The 20,834-nt window shown below is 41.2% G+C and overlaps 1 protein-coding gene across 2 annotated transcripts in view; it reads right to left on the reverse strand.

Moving 5' to 3' along the window:
• Positions 1–13,113: 13,113 nt before the first annotated feature.
• gli2a (GLI family zinc finger 2a) overlaps positions 13,114–20,834 on the reverse strand; it is a 75,969-nt gene continuing 68,248 nt past the window's right edge. For both annotated transcript variants that reach the window (XM_020099731.2, XM_020099732.2), the window contains 4 exons: positions 19,523–19,687; positions 18,877–19,158; positions 17,309–17,675; positions 13,114–17,142 (listed from right to left, as the gene is read on the reverse strand). In XM_020099731.2, coding sequence (XP_019955290.2) covers positions 14,900–17,142; positions 17,309–17,675; positions 18,877–19,158; positions 19,523–19,687 — 3,057 coding nt within the window. In that variant the 3' untranslated portion in view covers positions 13,114–14,899. The remainder of the gene's footprint in view (positions 17,143–17,308; positions 17,676–18,876; positions 19,159–19,522; positions 19,688–20,834) is intronic.

Here is a 20,834-nt window from a genome sequence, read left to right on the forward strand (position 1 = left end):
CTAATAACTGAGACACAAATCCAAAAACCAAACACAAGAAAAACAATAAGGCCAAAGTCACAAAACAAACAAAAGCTCATGAGAGGAGCAGAAACATATTTTGTCACACTCTCCATCACCTAATAGAATGTGTGATATTAATTTACACTCCTCCATGAATTTAAATATCTTGCTTCAAAATGGTATATTTTATTGATACAATGTATTTGCTTAAATGGCCTTTGGGCTGTTTTACTTTACTTAGAAAAGCTCTCTCTTTGTTTTTATTCATGAAGATATCTGTCCTAAATTCTAAGCCCATAACTTTTATCCCTTGTTGTCATATTTTAAATTTCTGATTTTGTTCAAACTACATTTTTTTGCATTCCAAACAGAAACAGCGTGAGTTGTAATATTTGTATATTCTCATAAAGATGTACTGTAACATTACCATATTAGCATTTATTTTTAATGTACTACACCATATATACAAGCTGGTACTATAGTCTATCTCTGATCACCTCGAGGTCCCCTGACTTTCTTTCTGTTCTCTAATCCACCCATTCACCTTCCTTAAACAGTTACATTTTAAATAAATGCCATCTTCAATAATGTCATTGTAAAAAGACCATAAAGATATAACAAAATATACACACTTATTTGCAATAAATGCATTTCCTCAGCCTGTATCATACACAAGAGGGCGCCGCAAGTTCAGAAATAATAAAGACTCCTTGGGATGTGATTGCTCTCAACTTAACAAATACAATGTAGTTTTGTGTTGTGGTCTCAGAACAGCGAAATGATAACAGTTGTTTATTTCAGAAAAAAAATCAGGAAATGTATGTTAATTAAAACCTAGATTTATGCAAATGAGTTTAACATACTTAAATAAATGGCACGTGATCATTCTATGTGCATTAGATATCCTGGTAACCCAATATACTGTATATGGATATACCAACCTACAGGGCTGAAATTAAAAAATATCCTCTCATAGGTTGCTGATATATTTGAACCTTTTTGGTGCACAACAGCGTAAGTCAGATGATTGTAAGAAGACTTGAGGGTGGAGGACGATGGGGGGTCACCACACAGAAGTACTCACAGGATGATAGTCTGAATTGTGGTGTCATCTGAGGCATGAATGGTCAACAGAATGATGCTTCCCACCTTTTTCTGCTTCTCCCAGTTTATGCTCTTTAGAGACCTGCACACACAATCTCCTGTTAGACTGCTGCAGATGCTGTGATACCGTGTGGGTCATGATTATCAGGCTGTTAACTGTTATTTAGCTGATCAGTAACTAATGTGTACAGGAGACAGACAGTGTCCCAGTAACAATTCTGTGAAGTTGCCAGTACATGTTCACAAATGTAGTAAAACAAGGTAATTTGTTTGCTAAATGCAGTGTTTCTGTCTTCCTGCCTTGTCAGTCAAGATCAATTGAGTCACGTTAGCCCAAAGTATATGTAGCACTGCAACATATGGCTGTAAGCGATCTTCAGGGGGTCATCTTGTAGGGGGTGAAAAGGTCGTTCTGGTGGTATGTCTGTCCTTTCTACAGCACACTGTAGTGAAAGGGGGCTCTGTGAACCAAACATAGGTGCAGATTCAGGAGAAGACATGTTCCTTTCAATACTAAACATGGCACTGAATGACATGTTCCTTCTTTATCATTAACACATGCTGTGGTTTGCAGTTTTGCTCTTTATTTTGAGAAAACAAAAATACTGGTTTGGATATTTCCGGGTTTGTTTGCAACAAAAATGTTGGCAGCTTTTGAAAGAATAGTCAGTAATGATTTATAATGTAAAGGTATTAATCATAAAACAGTATGGGGTTTAAACTTTAAACGTGTGCGAGGGTTGTGTGTGTTGTGATTACTGATGCCCCGGCAGAGAGCGTATCAGAGCTTTGTGACACTGATCTCAGCTCAGTCCACTCTGACTGAGCCCTTTGTTGCGGCTTAAAAAAAAAAAATCTCTGCACTCTTTCTCTCTTCCTTTGGCCGCCTGATGAAGTTATTATTTTTGGTGAAGTGAGAAGCACATGTGTTCCCTCAGTGGTCAGTGGGGATGAAAATGATCCTGATCATCCTGCACCATTTAGCCATAAAGTGCAGCTGTCCATCCTACACGAACACATCTGTGAAAAGCTGAGCCCCTGAAAATTGGAAGAAAAACTTACGGTCAGCAGTGCCATCAGAGATTTGCCCTCACAGATGCTTTTCCCACCGCAATAATGTATCCCATTCATGATACATGATTGCAGTGATCATAAACTGGATTTAGCAGACTGGAATAAACTATTTTGTGCCTTGTTTCTGTGAATTTTACAGCAACCATTCATGGATTGTACTGTCACACTTGGTTTTATGAACAATGTCAACAGTTTTCATAGTAATCAAATATTTTAATATACGGATTAACAAGGATAGTTTCCCACAACCCTGGAGCAACAGTTCTCATTGAGCCTGAAATACATGACCTTGCTGACCTTCCTCCCTAAAGTCCACTACCACCCAACCCAACCTCCCAACTCTGTCTACAAGCTTTGAATTATAACCTTTGCACACTGGTGGGAGCACAATGTGACGATTGTGATTGTATTTTAATTTTGATGGCCAAGTGAAAAAAGATAGCTTCCTCTGAGAATGGGCTAGATTTATGGGCCCTGTCCTGGCCGATTGCCCCACATCCTCTCTGATCTGCTTTTACTCCGGCGACCCCTCAACCCTCGGGGGTCATTAGGGAGCCCCCGAATGGCGCGGCTGGCCGCCAGCCCATCTCGCACTGCTTGTTTTCCAATCAAATCACTATATTTAAACAGGGACACGAGCCCAGGGCCAAGTCCAAACAGACATCTGTTTGAAATTGTTCCTCGCAATTATTTCACACAGAAGTTCTCCCTCTGCACCCCCTTCCACATTCCTCGCCCCACTTTGGTCTTTTGTTTGTTGTTATTTGTTTTCAGCAAAAGCTCCCTCTACGGATTACTAATGGACAGAAAAGAGAGGGGGTGTTGGGGGTTTTTATGGTTGGGAAGTGCAGCGGTGGCCAAGGTCCGGCTCCTGGAACGGCTATCAGAGAGATACGCAGCCAGAGGAGAGCAGAAAAACCAGCGAGGGCTTTTTGATTCAGCACAAAGCAGGTTTTCACTGAACACAGAGAAAAGCTTTCACACTCAGGGGCCTGAGCTGCTGCCAGCTCATATGACGTCTCCGTCAAGACTCAGTCAGTGACTTTCATGTCCTGGTGATGACTCTTCTGACAGAGGAAAACCTATTATTCTGATTATTGGTGAGGTTTGTTTTACCCTCTTATAAGATAAAACAGAAGAACACAAGTGAATTTGATTTGATCAGTCAGTGCATGTACCTGGTGAACTGGATATGATCGACTGAATCTCCTGAAAGTGAACATAGACAAAAGGCTACTTTACAGCTGGGGAACAGAATGAGGCTGTTTTTAGTATTTATAGTCTGTGGCAATGTCTCTTGCTCTGTGAAGCTGTGCTGAATACTGGCAGTACCTGGTTATGACGTATTTCCCTAACCATAGCCATATGACATAATACAAACTGCATTTACAATCACCACAAATGGAAAAGTAATGTATTCATATATAAATGTTATTTTTAGGGGACAGGGCAAATTAATTTAACAGTTGAGATATTTCAAAAAACAAAACTAAATTTTGATATAAAATGTACTCTTTATTTCTATGTTGTGTGCCTAACCCCCTTTAGCTACTGTAAAATGATTTGGACAAACCCTATACACAACAAGACAGACAGTATTTTTTAACTTCTGAAAGAAAGCCATTTATCATGTGGAAATCATTTCCATAATTTTAAGCTATAAGACAATGAGTTCAATTAAATGTTTTAAGTAGTCTGGTGCAGGATGATGATATGAATAAAAATGCTTTCCTCATCTTGTATTAGAGATGACTGTTTGGATCCATGCTCTCTGATGCACATTCAGAGCTGTCGAGGGTGATGCTCAGCTCAGAATAGCTGCTGTATGGTGTATCTTGGATGAATGAGCCTTAAGCAGAAGTATCCTGCTGTCTGTCAGAATGATGCTCTCAGTCACCCCTACCCATGTAGCAGGAGATCTGATGTGTGATAATGCTTTGTCACCTCCAATGGCATGTTTTGACACTTTGGAGTGCTAAAAGCCGAGATATCAGCCAGGACCCTAACACTGTACCCAAGTTACACTAAAAGCCAAGTAGTGAGTGCGTTTTCCTCAGTCTTGCGATAGAGATGCAACTTTGAACAAAATACACGTATGGTAGTCGTCTATGCAGGAACAGATCTGGATTCCTATTTCATTTATGAGCAGAAACAACTGTGTCTTACTTGTATCCACATCAATATGAAAATGACCATCAAAATGTATCTCGTAAAAATGTCATTGTGTTTCAATGGATGTTAATATGCACAAGACTGTTGGGGGCCTATGTTATATTGTAAGTCAACATTATATTCAAAGTTATTGTCATTTATTTACTTGTGTGGTGTGAATTATATTGTTACAGTTAATATGTCAAGGTGCATGTTGAAATGGACATTTAAAATGGTGTAAGAGCAATTTTTCCAGTGGCACAGTTATATCTCCTTATGATTTGATTTACACCTGACTGTAGCCTGTGTTTCATATCCAAAACATACCCGGATATGATTCTTACCTGATTACATTTTATATTAATATACCTCTCTAGTGTCCGTATTAAGATCCACTTGAGATCTAATCAAACTACACAAGGAGATTAAGCCGTTTTATTATGTTTGCTTGCTTTTCGATTGGTCTTATCTTCACTCCATCCACAAGTACCTAAAATAAGTTGAGGACTGAGGAGACAACTGCTTTGTGTTTACTGGCCAATGCCTCTAACCTAAACTGGTCAGTTAAACATTATTTCGTTGTAAAAAAATAAAAGGTTCATTCATTTTTTAAGAGAACTGGGCATCCACAAATTTGTTGAGGGACTATATTCAGCTGTGGAATAATACACATTCTGGGTGCTAGTGACTGACATTGTACATTATGTGATTATGTACAATGGAGCTTAGTCACGTAGATGACCACACTGTACAAACAATCATGGTGGCTTTATTTTAAAACACCTGCATCTGCAATAATAATACAATGAGGTGGATTTTGGCACCAACTATGCTAAAGATTTATCGTAGTTTAAGTGGTTCAAAACACAAGGGGAGGACAGAAGATGAACGAGAATGAAAGAGATTAGATTAGATTACAGCTACATGGGGGGAAACAGAGGTTTGATGTCCGTACTGTGTGGATTCTTTGCTGAGGTTTCCCATGATAGTCTATCACACACACAACTGCCCGCCGGACCCTAATTTCAAGTGGAAGGTCTTCTGGGTAAATATTAAAGAACTCTTAACACCAACATATTTGTTTTAACTATACACAGGCCATATGATATGGAACTGCATGATACCAGTTGGGCTGACAGCTGGTAAAAAGGCAATGGATGGAAACCACCTCACTCCCTCAGCACAAGACTCTGGGTCCTCATTTCAGAAGGATTGCATAGATCCTCTTTGTTTTGACCACAATTCAAACATCGCTGTAGTGTGTGCATATGTTAATGTGCTTTAGGTACTTATTTGTTCTTATGCATTTACATATCTACTTTGGGGCATTGTTTCTAATTTGTTACGATTTTTAAATCATATAAAAAATATCTAATCACTACTACTACTTGTTTTATTTATTTACTATAATATCCCTATTATCTCTATTGAACTCAACAAATTGTGCTTTAATTTATAAATTGTATATTCTTCTCAATAAAAATTGATTGTAAAAAAGAAAAAATGTTAGAAGGATGAAGTATGTTTTCAAAATACACCCCAAACATTATCATCCAGGACATATGCAGCCCCTGCTCCTTCCTCTGAAGAGCACCACAGTGTTCTACACAGACCTGCTGTGTCTGCTAGTAGGAGCTTTATTTGGCAAGTGGACCATTATTCATTGTATGGAAGGAAACAATCTGTGTTTTGTCTGGCCTCTTTTTTTGCTGCATCAGATCCCCCCTTCCTGTGTCCAGCCCTGAAGAAAAGAAGAGGTGAATATATGATACTTGAGATGGTCAGGCCTCATATTAATCTCAAGTCCCAAAGAACGTGGGGTAGCTGGGACTTAAAGGTAACTGAACCCATACACAGCTTTATATTGTGTGGTTGGTTTCTCTAAAATGCTGTATGGCACCAACGTCCTCTTTGTTCCACTGATTTATGACGGTATGGCGATCTCCCCTGTGCGGAGCTCTTTTAAAGAATTCCAGGCCTGTGTGATTAACCAAAACAAACATGCTAAAATATCAGTTTGCAAAGTTGTAAGGGTTAATATACATGTCGAGGCTTTTCTTGGAAGCCTGGTCATTCCACTGTCCCTAAGCTGTGCTCAGTTATTCAAATTGTAGTTCTAGTTGACATTCTCACTACATAATTACCAGTGTTGAGGATGTAAAATTACTAGTCCATCAACATCAGCTACAATTCAGGTCTCTTAACCCCCTGAACAAGGTCAAGAGTTCAGGTTTAGGGTGGGAAAAGTCCCACTAATGACCTTTAAGTCTTCAGAAGAAGCAAAAATGCTGTGATGAAGAGGTTTTCAGTTTTGGGAGGAGGTGCTGCTCTGGTCAATGTGGCCTGCAGAAAATGAAAGGGAGCCAAACCAAAGGAACATTAGCAAAAACGGAACTGCCCATACTCCCTATGGTCTCTACCAAAAACATTTTTTCCACAACTAGAGGAATGCATACAGGAATATTAAAGATTTTTTTTAAACTAGCGCAGTACCCATTATAAACCTGCCTGTTTGGAATGGACTGTTTGTAACACAGTTATACTTTAATAATCAGGAAGACTAGTGAGTGCTGAGACACTGTCCACTTCCAAGGGAAAGTGCAGTGGGTGACAGAGATAAGTGGGTGCACATTCTTTGAGCCAGCTACAACAGGAAACGTCTTAAAAGCATAAAAGAGAAGCTCCAAATGTTGATGGCCAAAAGCTGACACAAGGTCGTCCACTCACTCTTACTCACATGAGCCTTTAATCAGAATATCCCCCTGACTTCAATCAAACGATGGCATTCCTCAACAGCCTACTCATGACGAAGTTCTCCCAGCATCTGACCTCCAGTTTGGCTGGCAACAGAGGATAACCTAGGAGAGGTCGGTTAGGGACTGACCCTGGACTCTTGCACCCCAGAGGAAGGCCACAATGCCGGCCTTCATCACAGACATCCCCGAGGCTCTGTGCAAGTTGATCATAATTCTTGCACTTCCAGAATTTAGTGGGGCACGCTCTGCCCTTGGGCCAGAGCCAAAGCTCTGGTGGAGCAGTAGGTAACCCCGACTCAGACACGGGTCATGTCCCTCTGATCTCAGTAGGCACTGAGCTCAAGGCAGGAAGCCTTTGATGAAAACCTGAGCCAAGCTGGTGGATAGAGGCACAACAGCCCCAGTCAGTGAATCGCTTTATTATGATGACCTGCCCTCAAAGGTCAAAGAGCAAATTGTGACACACTCCAGTACTTCTTCAAGTGCACTCATTCTGTACACATTTTAATTGGAACTTGTTACATTTTATTACAGTTTCACAAAACCAATTTAGAGCCGCAAACAATACCATCATTAAACTATGATGAATGCAAATTTGTGGATACTGTGTTATACAAAGTGTCTTGTGACCTTAGCATTGCTATTTTATTTTCCCAATTCCTTTCTCTGAACTAGGAATATATTCAAAAAGATATAGAGGCTGGTGAAATAATGATAAAAACAATGAAACACATGTGTCACTGAGAGCCGGTGACCTGCTAAGGAACTAATTTCTTCCTCATGTGGAAAAGACAGGTTGGGACCTCATGTGTCTAAGTAATTAAGAAAATAGATAAATGAGTAATAATATGGAAACAGACAGATGTACTTTCTCCAGTGATGCTTTCACTTTAGAAAAAAAGGTTTGCTCTGTTTAACAGAATTTGTTATGTTGATCTTAAGACTGAACTGTTTTTTTTACTCACAGAAACAAGTAATGTTTAAAATCTCTTAACGGTGAGTACATCCACACTAATCAGTTTCGGTTTCCATTTTAAAATTAACACACATGGCTATTCATGTAGCCTACACTTGTTATGCATGTGTTATGTGTTGTGCATCAATAATGAAAGTTAAGAGCAGATCTCTTTTCTTGGAGTGACAACAAGGTGGAACTGTCACTGACAGTAAGTGTTATAAACACTGGTAGTTGAGTTATGATTGATAAAACCCAATTAGGAAGAGAATATGGTTATCTACATCATCGTTTCTAAAAGTCTCAGTTTCTGCCTAATAAAAGTGTCCCAAATATCAAATTCAGGCAGTATTTTCCTTTTTGGCATATCGAACACTAACAGTTGTTGTTTCATGTCCAAGATTACCCAGATTCACCCTAGTTGTTCTCAAGATACTAGTACAGTGGCTATTCTAAACCTGCCTCGTTGGAAACCTGCCTCTCTTGTCCTGTGTTAATGCTCTGGAGCTACTTGAGAATTATGCCTTGTAATTAGTGAGTCCTCTACAATATACTGTAAATTCTTGTTTGTTGAGTGAGAAAACTTTGTGTTCAATCAACCTGTTTTTCTGCAATGAAGATTTTATAGTTTTTTATCAACTGAATCTGAATTTGCATCATTACTGTTCAGGTACGTGGTTTATGTATAAGTTTGAATGATTTGTGAAGTTGATAAGAATGGTTTTCGTGATATGTGTTCAACATACAGAGAGACAGACGTGTAGGTAGATAGTATAAGTTGAAACTGACGCTTCCTACTTTGGTTTCTGACTATATTTTTGGTTGAAACTCAAGACTAACCATCTGACACTACCAACCCTATAGGGTAATGCCACTTAGCATTAGTTTCCATAATACTGTAATATTACTGCTTATTCATGAACTATGTTGCTTGGCTGTCAAATTTAAAGCTAAACATTTGAGTAAAGTATTTGTTATGTTTAAGCACAGTGGACCCTTGCAAATCTACTACTACTTGAAATTTACTGTATCAGCTATTCTCATGCTCTCCACATTGCATTTGTTCCATGTGGGTCAGCTGAGGATAGCAATCTTTCATCCACTTGACCCTTTGACCCTGTGATGCGTGTTGTTGTGTCTGCTCACAGCCATGGCGCGGGGTGCGAATGTCACCAGCCGACAGCTGACTTCCTCTGAATACCCTCTACTTAACGGGCACTGGCACTTCTGAGCCCTGCAGGGAGATATAGGCCAACTTCGGGACAGCTGAACTGAGAGGAAGGAGATTCCACAGATCAAGATAGGATGCTTCCTCTTCCCCTCCTCTCCACATCTCTGACATCTTGGATAACAAGACAGTGCTGATATTTGTGCTGCTTTAACGTTCAATGGGACACTTTATAACACAATTTTATAACACAGTTGTTAAACACACAGCTAAGGGCTACACTTAAAACAACAGACTTAATAAATACAGTTTATTATGTTACCTATTTGACATGTACTGTCCTGCTTCAGGCTGTATTTGATATGACTATGGTATTAACTTTATATTAGGGAACACATATCAACCATTAACTAGTTGCTTATTAGCATGGATATTAGAGGCATATTGGCTCTTTATTAATCATTATTAAGCACTTATTAATGCATTATTCTTAATGACCTTACTCTGCAAGTACTGCATTGATTAACAGTTTGTCCTTAATAATCTCCTAATTACTGCTTATTGATGGTAAGTAAGGAAGTTGTTTTACATGAATTACAATCAAATGCTTGGATATGTTCACTTTGTGTGTTCCCTAATATAAAGTGTTACCAAAAAATGTTTTATTTCTTTCTAACATAAATCAGACCTTCCTCCTTTTGCCAAATCAAGGATTGAACCACCGAGTATAACCAAGTATAACTGAATGAATATTTTTTTAAATCTGATCAAACAACATTAAATATATTCATAGCGAGTGCATACCAGGGCCAATCATTTTTCTTAAATACATCTTGTCGATTTTTTTCCCAGACATTAATTTCTGACAAATAAGCTGACATTTCCAAAATTTACCATGTAATGTCAAGGAAAATTATAAAATCTAAACCAAATACTGTCAGGTTTTGTGGAGGTGCGTGGGGAGGGAACGAACGTAGTAGGAAAAAAGGGAAGGGAAGGACCAAAACGCAGAAACTAAATATGGTTTAACAAAAAGTGTATTTCATTTAACAGGGGTAAACGTAACAAAAGAAATCTTCAGGAAACAAAAGTCGCACTCAAAAACAGGAGTGGAACACAGGAAGGACAGGAAACAACTTACGGGGAAACGTGACGAGAGCTGACGGGACACATGAACAGAACATGACTAGAATCGGAGATGACGAACCAACGACCACATGGGGGGAACACAAAGACTTATATACACACTTGAACTAATGAGTAACTGGGGACAGGTGGCACAAGACAAACAGGTGAACCTGATGAGGGCAGGAAGTCAAAGGGTGAAAACACACAGGGAGCAAGGACTACAAAATAAAACAGGAAACACTGAACAAACTTATCAACGAGAACAAAATACAATAACCAAGACAGGGATGAACACGGGAGAGGTACAGGGTGGAACATAGCGAGGGACAAGGAGGGGAACACAGGAGAGGGACACAGAGAACAACACAGGAGAATCACAGGGTGGAGCACAGAGGAAGGCAGAAGGGAACATGAGAGGAACACAGAAAATACACAACCGTGACAAAATACACCAAAACGTGACCAAACAAAACCACAACCGTGACAGAACCTCCCCCTCAAGGACCGGATTCAAGACGGTCCATACCTGAATTTAAAGGCGGGGCTCGACCCGGAGGCCAGTCAAAGTCAGAGCATGGGGCTCGGGCGGGCGGCCCGGAGGCCCGTCAGAAACAGAGCCCGGGGGCTCGGGCGGGCGGCCCGGAGGCCCGTCAGAAACAGAGCCCGGGGGCTCGGGCGGGCGGCCCGGAGGCCGGTCAGAAACAGAGCCCGGGGGCTCGGGTGGGCGGCCCGGGGGCCAATGGGAAACAGTGCACAGGGGTTCATGGAAAATCAGCTGCTTCTGCAGTCCAGTCAAAGGGAGTTCAGGGGAAGATAGCAACTGACATTGCTGCTGTGACACAGGAGGCTCTGGAGAAGATAGCAGCTTATGTACACAACCGTGACAAAATACACCAAAACGTGACCAAACAAAACCACAACTGTGACAAATCCACATTCAAATATAATGGGTTCTTGCCTGGCTTGCACTCCATCTCTCTACCAGGTTGACTGTGAATTGGTTCAGCACTATAATTCTGACCAATAAATCTACAAACAAAATGACAGTCATGGGTGAAACCCTTGTCAGAAGTATCACCTGACTCCACAGCTCCCCTCAGCTCTGCAGAGCTTGTTAGCCTATTTTTGCTCACTTTTTTGATTCGGTCCAATTTCATTGCTCTCTTTTGCAGGTTTTACAGTTTGTAGAAGTTGGCTGACACCAAACCCAGCTAGACGGAGAATGAAAACTGCACTGACATTTATCAGTTTGTCAGAAATAAAATGCAAAATGTTGACTGTTGCTCTGCCTCTACTTGCTGTAAAATGGGTTATTATATACTAACAATAACATGTTGGTAACATCAACCTTGCATGTATAGCCAAACATGCAATTCTAGGAGCAGGTGTTTCAACGAGTTACAATCTTGCTATGTCTATATTTTAGATCCTAAATTTAGTGCTGAGTATCGTCAAGGAAAGAGGTTGATCTCTCTCCCTACTCCACATACAGTAGATGATGTGTGTGCCCTTTTACAATATGAAGTTGTGTGCTCCAGGGCACACTATTTCTCTTCATTTGTGTGCTTTGTCTAACCATCAATTTCTGTCTCACTCCCTTCTCGTTCTTGTCTCTGCTGAGACTCACCCTGAGGCTATTTTCCTCCCATCCTCTCTCTAAGAGAATAAGAAATTCCAGTGGCAAAAGCAATCAGTGAGTTTCACTTTTACCCAATTCCCAACTGAATTTGATGTCAAATTAAATGTGATCTTGTAGTATTCTACATATTCTGTTAAACTTTACAAATTATATAATAATAATAATACTAAATATAACCTGGGGTAGTTATGACGTTTCTAACAAGCGACAGATGCAAAAAGGCAAAAAAACTACACATTTTTGAGATAGAAGAAGTGATCTTTAAAGCAGAATCAATACGTTACGTCCTACCTCTGCCTGCTGTAGCACCACTCACCTAGACGCTCCAGTGATTTATGTGTTGTTGTGTACGGACAGACAATTGCCTGCAGGCAAACTCTGCAGGTGATCCAAACTCAATTTTTCGAACTTCCTCCGGATGTCATGTTCAAAAATGGCTACTGTTTCTTTTTTGTCCACAGCGGGCAACTGTGTTCACTGACAATAAAATAAAAAGGAACTATAAATTGCTTACTTTGCATCAAACAACAGCATAGTTAGCCAGATATGGAATTAAAAATGGAAATGTTTTGGTTGACAGGGCAAAGACAAGTCTTTGAATGAACAACTTTGTTACAACAGCTCTGTAAATGCTGGATGTGTTAAGAAGTTTGCCATCAACTTTGGCCCCAAGTGGCCAAAAAGAGTCCAACCGTGGGAGGTTTAAAGATGTACAATGACTTTGCCACACCATGGGGATCAATATGGTATTTATTTTGAAAATTACCCGTTATTAATCACACAGGACGGTTAGTTACAATTACTAATTACCAGTGGCAGATATTATTTGACACCAACATTGATAGTCCTTTATGAATATCAAATTTTGCAGTGTTAACTACCAGTTTTCAAATCATATAGTTTTCATTTCATACCAATCTGTTGCTCTGACTCATCTGTATTGTATGTGTGCACCTTTCATGCACATAGGCACTGAAGTTGCAGTGAGTACTCTGGAGCTTGCCCTTAGTTCGGCATTCGATAGCAGTCTGAGAAAATGTCAAGCATGATTTCACTTGTAGCATACTAGTTTTCTTTTGATGTGGCCTCCAGGGGCCACAGAGCATGTGATTTCAAAGAAGACAGAGCCGAGAGATTTAAACAGAAAAAACAGAGATAGTTTATTTGAAATGTACAAAAGCTATATACACACTCATACAAACTCACACACACACGCACACGCACACACACACACACACTGAGCATAGTAAAAGTGAATGGAAGCATACACACAAACATTTAAAAGGCTATTTAGAAATTCAACAAACAAAGTAAAATGGATGAATTTGGAGGGCTTGTTCACGACTCCTGTCAGAAGCAGAATTTCATTATAAAAGTCGAAGTCCCCTCCTGGTCTCTCTGCAGTTCATCCAGAACCCATGGGATGCAGTGAGGGGAGGCGGCATGAATGTGTTAATTAGGGTTGGATCTCAACTGAGAACACACAGAGGTACTTGTATATTCCTTTAGAGAATGCTCTTCATCAGGCATGGGGGTTCATGTGCCCTGGTAGACTAATCCAGAGGCATATCCTTGTCCTTTCCAATTATTTACCCTTGTGAGAATGGACCATGGAGAGTTAATTCCTCTGATCCAGAGGGCAAAGACAGAAATCAGTTCAGGGTTCATCAGTGCCATCCCCAAGAGCTCAGACCATGATCAAAAAGGACTTAATATCTGTGGATGATAATTTTGTACAACCATGTGTTTAAACTAGGGCTGTCAAATGCTGCGTTTTGTAAAAAAGTCTCAAGTTTCTAATTTAAAGGTATAAATGCACATTGATTTTAATAAAATTGTAGAAAGCATATACTGCACTTAATGTCCAATGTAAGCTACATTTGTTAAGATTCTCATACACATTTCTTACACCGCAATCTAGGTGTAATTGAATCCCAGCAATAAAAACCATGTTGTGCACAGGACAGGTTTCTATGATAGCACTTTCTTATGCTGGAAGATAGTTGAAATAAGTGCATTTATAAACTGCAATAGCAGTCAATGTCTACATTTTTTTTTCATAATAGGCATATATATCCATTTTTTATATGCATGGTTTGTGGTTGGGCTTGGACTATGTTCATCAATCTCAGTGCTTTGACCAGAATTTTGTTGGCCAATAAAATAAAAGTATAAGATGTTGTTCTTTGAATTTGCCTGCGAACAAATGACATTTAAAATTGTGTCTGTTCTTCTGAATCACGTGATAGTTTTAAACCTGGTCACAAATAATTTGTTTTCATCGTGCACTGCAACTCTATTCACTTATCTCACATGCTTAATTGTGCACATGGACAGATTAGCAAAGTAGTCTTGCCTTGTGACTACTATAGCTTTGACAGCCCGAGTTCAAACATGACAAGTCTATATTATAATTTAAAGCAAGTACCATACAGCATAATCTATACACATTAAGGACTTCATGAGAAAATATTACCTGATATCTACATATCATGTCCATTTCCTGTTTTTTTATGTCATACTCAGATGCTCAACCTTGATGTCCTCAGCAAGGCACTATGTGAACTGCATTCAGTGCACCACTTTGTAAAGGGCTTTTACAACAGCAAATACTGAATGGCAGTTGTTTGTTGATGCATTTATATACCCTGGACTATCATATATTTGTAGCTAATAAGTATGGCTTTTTAACAAATGATGATAGAAAATGATCCTTAGCTATACTTACTATTCAATTCCATTTAATGTAACATATTATATTCTGAAGCAAATATTACAAGATAAGCATATTACTATGGACAATGAAAAAATGTATGAAATAACCAGTTTTACATTGTTCAATCAGTGCTTTCGTGTGTAGTCTATATATTCCTGATGTAAAAATGGTAAGCATGGGTGGACGATGAGGTCTTTGATTGCTCTCAGCTCATCATGTTGAGGAACTTGCTTTCTTCAGCCAAAGCTGTGAGCATGGAGTTCATGTCACCAATGGCCATGTTGCCAATTCCTGCCGGTACAGACGCAAGGGTGACAGAGTTCCGTGGTGTGGTCAGACGTGAGGAACTCTGGGAGAGGCTCTGCAGAAGGCCAGGACTCAAGGTGCCCGACATTAGGCTAGAGTGGTCTCCATCATCTAGCATGGTGTCAAAGTCGATCTGGGCATGTTCTGTACCACCAGATCTACCAGTTGAAGAATCCACTGTACTGCTGGACACTTGGTTGACTCCTGGTGAAGCCATGTTGGGTGCTGCAGTGTTGTTGCTGGCAGGAGCCTGGCTGGCACAGGGGGACATGGGGGCATCATAGCTGACAGAAGTTGGGTCAAACATATGAACCTGACCTGTATAGGACACAGAAGAGTTCCGATTTTCAGAGTTGGTGTGTTGGGCCACTGACCCACTGGGCCTCTTTGGGCTTGCCTCTGAAGTGTCATGAGTTGCCTTGGGTATTCGACTTGGTTGCATTATGCTAGATCCTGCGTGTTGCCTGGCAATAGTCTTAGGGTCTGTGGGAGGCCGAGGTTGTAACATTCCCCTGACTCCATTGTGAATGTTGTGCTGCTGTTGCTGCTGCTGGGAAAGAACATTGTAATTTTGCTGGAGATCCACTTGGTTCATGTGAGAATACCCATCAGTCTGTGTCCTTGCTCTGTATGTTTGCAGTTCTGGATCTGTCGCACTGTTGCGGGTAGGTCTCATGCTGGTGCTCCCAGCTATAGAATTTGGGATTGCCTCTTGGCCATATCCTTGCTGAGGACTCATTTGATCACTAAAGTTCACATTGTTACATTGCCTCTGTTGTTGGTTCTGCTGGTGGTTAATGTTCATTAGCCTCTGGCTGTTGTGGTTGGCATACCCCTGCATAGACATATTCTGATTCATAGGTGCTACCTGCTGGTTGCTACCCAAGCCCAGACCTTGTGTCTGGAATGGTCCAAAATTGTGTCTCTGCTGAACAACAGCTAGATTCCCTCTGATAGGGTGTTGCTGTTGTCTGGTGAGCTTGGTTGTGGCGTCCACAGTCCCTGAACTCACCTCATTCCACTGCACTGGCATGTTATTCTTGTTCAGGTTGTCTGATGGTGCTGTGAAAGGCAGATCCTGACCAGATGGACGCATGGTGGCATCCACCATAGCCATCCTCCTCTGTGCATAAAATGATGTTGGTGGGGCCATGCCTGTCTGGTAGCCCTGAGTCTGATTGTTTGAATGATAGTCCACTTGCCCCGAATTGTTACCTGAGTGGCCAGAATTCTGGGACCTGAGGTATTGCACCACATCATCTGGAAGCACCATATCCTCCTCCCCATTCTGCTCTCCCCCAGTCATCATTCCATCTACTGCCATGTTCTCCATGGCTACATTCTCAGAAATGCTAGGTGGTCTGGGGGCAAATGGGTAGCGTTGCAGGCTGCCATCAGAGCGAGTGTAGCCCTGCATGGCCAGTGCTTGGTGGCGTTCTGCAGCTGATGGACCATTATTGGGATTCATGCTGTTCATGCTGTTATAGCGCTGGACCCTTGGAAAGGAGAGATGATCGAGTGTGGGACGGCGCACTGGGTCACTGGCACGGCGTGGAAGGTTGGCAGGCACCTCATGGGGCATCATGCTCTGGGCACCATATCCAATATCACTGCAGCGCCTGGGTGCGGTTCCAGAGGGTTGCTGATAGAATGGATGAGATGAGCCTTCCTGGGAGTCACTGTACAATGCCATGCGTGTCCTCAGGCTCATTCGATCCATATTGGGAAGAGGAGTGGGTGGAGCTCCACCAGTAGCAGCAGCGTACTTTGCCTTGAGCCGATAATGCTGAGCTGGTGTCAGACTCAGGAGGCTTGGGAGACCACTACACTGGCTGGCCTCACTTGAACGGCGAGACAGATCAGTGGAGATTGGGTCATAGGAGTCAGCTGAACTGATATTGTTATGGCGGTTAGCACCAAACTGGGAAGCCTCACTGGAGCGCCGGCTGGAATAGCAGGGTGAAATACCAGATGAGCGCCGACTCAATGTGTAAGCTGAGCTGATGGTACTGGTGGTGCTGTCACGCCTCTCATTCAACTGGTTCAGCAGTGTTATTTCACATGAAGGCTGGTCGCCCATGCGTTGGTTGTTGTGCAGACCACTTAAATTACTGATCACATTGGAGCTCTCCAGCAGGGGACCTGGCAAATACAAGAAACGTTATTATATAACGACACCAGCTAATGTCATAGATACAATCATTTATTATTATGCGCGAACATTACTGGACAATCTTACTAAAACATGATGCCCTCTGGTCATCTTGTCCTCTAATTTCACAGTTAAGCACTTTGCACACACACTTACCGACTGCAGGTATGGGAGGCAGCTTCATACTGATGCGTTGACCCTGTAGTGGCTGTGGTGCAGAGTTGACCCAGGGGCAGGAGTCCCTCACTGTCTTCAGCCTTTCCTTCTTGATGTTTTCCAGCTTGATGGTGACCCCGCCACCATGACCCACGGCTTTCCTTAACTGAAGACCCATCCCACCCATCTGTCCCCCTGCAGATACAGTGGAGTCAACCATGGGGCACTCATCCTGTGCACTGAGGTCCCCGAAGCTGCCCCCGCTGTGCATGGCCATCTCTACCCCACTGTCGTTGTTGTTGGCGCTGCTGAGAGGCGATGGCTCACTGCTACACGATGAGTGGCCACCAGGACTGGACTGATATGTCTGGAGGGCGACAATGGAAAGGATTTGATGTAAGAGTAATGCTTGATATGATGTAATATTGATTATAAATGATAATGGTCAACTAAAAATATATTCTGTCACACCTTGGCAACACATTTAAGATTTTGTTATCTGCATATATGATGTGAAGATGGTAAAAAAGGTTTAAAAAATAAATTAATAAAATTAAATAATAAAAGCTACATTCTCATGCGCAGTTCAGAGAAGTCCCTCATGTGTTCTTCAATGTAAAATAACTATCACAGTTAAAAATTCCAATTGTGCAGATATTTTTGTAATAACTAATGTAGGACTATAGTTTCATAATCTCATCACTTATAGATGAGCTTGATTTATTTACAACAAGAAAACAAGTGGATAATAGATGAGTTCTGTGAGCAACAATCCAGTGGAAGCAGTAATTCAGACTGGTCTAAAATGAACTAAAATCTTGATCACAGCTTGATGCTGGCACTATTTGTACAGTACACATGTTAAAACAGTCCCAGCCTTTGAATATTAATGTGACAGGGACTTTTATCATCTGCCGACCACAGAGGCTACAGCCAGTGATCTTGTGGATAGAAAAAAATGCAGTTTAATGGCAGCGCGTGGGTGCGTGTGTCTCCACACATGCATATATTGTGCGTCCCATATACAAAGGAGCTCTTATAAATGTGTGAAAATGGATTATCATGCAAAAATGTTGCTTTAAATCATGCAAGAGTGCAACACTGTCACATGAAACATGAGAACACACTCGCTCATTTCCCATGCTGAGTGGCAAGAAGACAGAGGGACAGTTTGAGAGCTCACCTCAGTGAAGTCTGTCCATTAGGAAGGTTATAAGGGAAAGAGAGAATCAATTTCAAGCAACAAACAGAGAGGTGAGTTTGGAAGGATGCAGGCAGTGCTGGTAATAAACACTTAACCTCAGAGTAATATTAGTAAAGTGGAAAACAGTGAGTAAATAAGTCTGTGCCTCTCTTTATGTTTAGAAACATAAAAGCCATGCAATTATACGATCATGTTATTTAAAAAGTGTCACTAATTTAATCAAGAGCTGAAGGTGGTTGGAATCAGACAAATCCCAAAGACAGAATTCAGTTATAATGATTTCCCTGCACACACTTTTTTCATGAACTCTAAACGAGTTCTGTGGAGTGATTCTTTTATTTTTATTCATGTGATCAGGACTCACCATGGAGGTCTCTGTCTTGATAGATTTGATCTGCAGGCAGTCTTCCACTCCTCTGGAAGTGCTGTTGGCCTCAATCTTGCCGTCCACCCCTCTTGCACCATGCTTGGAATTTGCCTCATTCTCGCCGTTGCCTTTGGGCGGCTGCTGTCTTGGAGGGACATCGCTGCGTTGTTTCTTGGTAACGTGGGCTTCCGGTCCGTGCACAGTTTTAACGTGCTTCCTGAGAGAGCTGGGGTCCGTGTAGCGTTTGGTACACCCCGGGATCTTGCACACATATGGTTTCTGCCAAGAGGGATTTAACACAATCCTTATTGTGCACGGAGGAAATCGAACTCGGACGAGTATGGAAAATATCATACCCTAAGACACGCCACAACATATGAAGGTCTGACGTTTCACATTGCTTCATGTCCTACGTGTGCTGAAGTTGTAATATGACTTATTTTAGTGGTTGCACTATGCAACGGCTAAAGCTTTCAAACAGCAAAGAGAACAAATATAAAATGCCAGAAATAAAAAAAACTATAGTAATGATAGCAATACAGTATGGTATGGTTAAGTAAAATTAGTCACAGACTTGAAAGTAGGGCACAATACTTTCTGTTGATTTAAAGATAATATGAGGTGTGGGTGTCAGACAATATACCTCGTTTGAGTGTGTACGGTTCTGGTGCTTGGCCCGGTCCGAGGCGTTGGAGAAGGCCTTGTTGCATCCTTCATGTTCACACACGTACGGCTTCTCTCCGGTGTGTGACCGTAGGTGGGTCTTGAGGTTCTCCAGGCGAGAGTAAGCTTTGGCGCAGCCCTCAAACTGCAGACAGACAAACCGACAGTGAGATTGACTGCCTGAGTGCGGTAATTTCGTTTTCAGCTGGTCAGAGAAAAGAGCTGGGCAGCAACAACAAAAAAGCTCTGTGTGTTTCAGTTTTCCAATGTAATCTACTCTTGGACTCTTGCCCACCTACTGTTGTGTGCCACACTAAAGCAAAGCACTGCTACACTTTGGTAAAAAGGGCTATTATGTGATATATCTAAACTAAGTGTGAGGTGCGGCAAAGCCATTTGTCTGGTGTGTTTTACTAAGACAAAGAAAAGACTGCATTTTGCCTTTGTATTCACTTTATTGTACAAGCTATAATTTGGTATTCCTTCTGAGCAGTTACTGTGAATGTAATTGGCTTTGAAATTAAAAGAGAATCAAATTAGACTTGCTCAGAGACGGGATATAAAAGTCAGAAGATTCCGGCTTAAAAGAGCAGACTAAAGAGGAGCCAGAGTGTTGTGAGAGGATGCACGTGGGATTTTTGCACAGAATATACAGCGTGGTCTTAATAAGGACCCTTGGCCCCCTGCTTGTCTGCAGATTTTAATTACACGCCCACGCTGTCAATCAGCTTTCTTAACTCTCTCCTTTACAAGTCATCTGTCTTAATGCATTCACAAGAGCTTGTGAATGAGCTTTGAAGCCAAGAAAACAGGCCCTCAATTTGATCCTCACACAGCAAATGAAGGCTCAAGTAAAATCCCTTTTATTTATTGACTAGGAAATAGTGTATGACTGGTTCTAAGCACAAAAAGAAAATCTCATGAAGTTTTTCTTTTACATCTTTTGTCTGAGGCAAAGAGATGGGCTGTATGATACAGATTTGACAGCCACTAATGTTGCTGAAGAACATTGAAGTTCCATTTCTTCTACCACTTAACTAACCATAAATATGTACCTGTGATTAGCTCTGAGAATTTAAAGGCTCACTGTGTAGAATTTAGTGACATCTAGAGTGAAGTTGCGTGTTGTAGCCGAATACCCCGTTACCTCACCCCACCCTTCCAAACATGAAAGAGTGGCAGCCTTCAGTTGTCTCAAAAAACTCAAAAGATGTTTGTCTGTCCAGTTTGGACTACTGTAAAAAACATGGTGGCCTCCGTGGAGAGGACATGCTCCTGATGTAAATATGTAT

Source organism: Paralichthys olivaceus, chromosome 10 (assembly GCF_024713975.1).
Source record: "Paralichthys olivaceus isolate ysfri-2021 chromosome 10, ASM2471397v2, whole genome shotgun sequence".
In the NCBI taxonomy this organism is placed as follows: Eukaryota; Metazoa; Chordata; class Actinopteri; order Pleuronectiformes; family Paralichthyidae; genus Paralichthys; species Paralichthys olivaceus.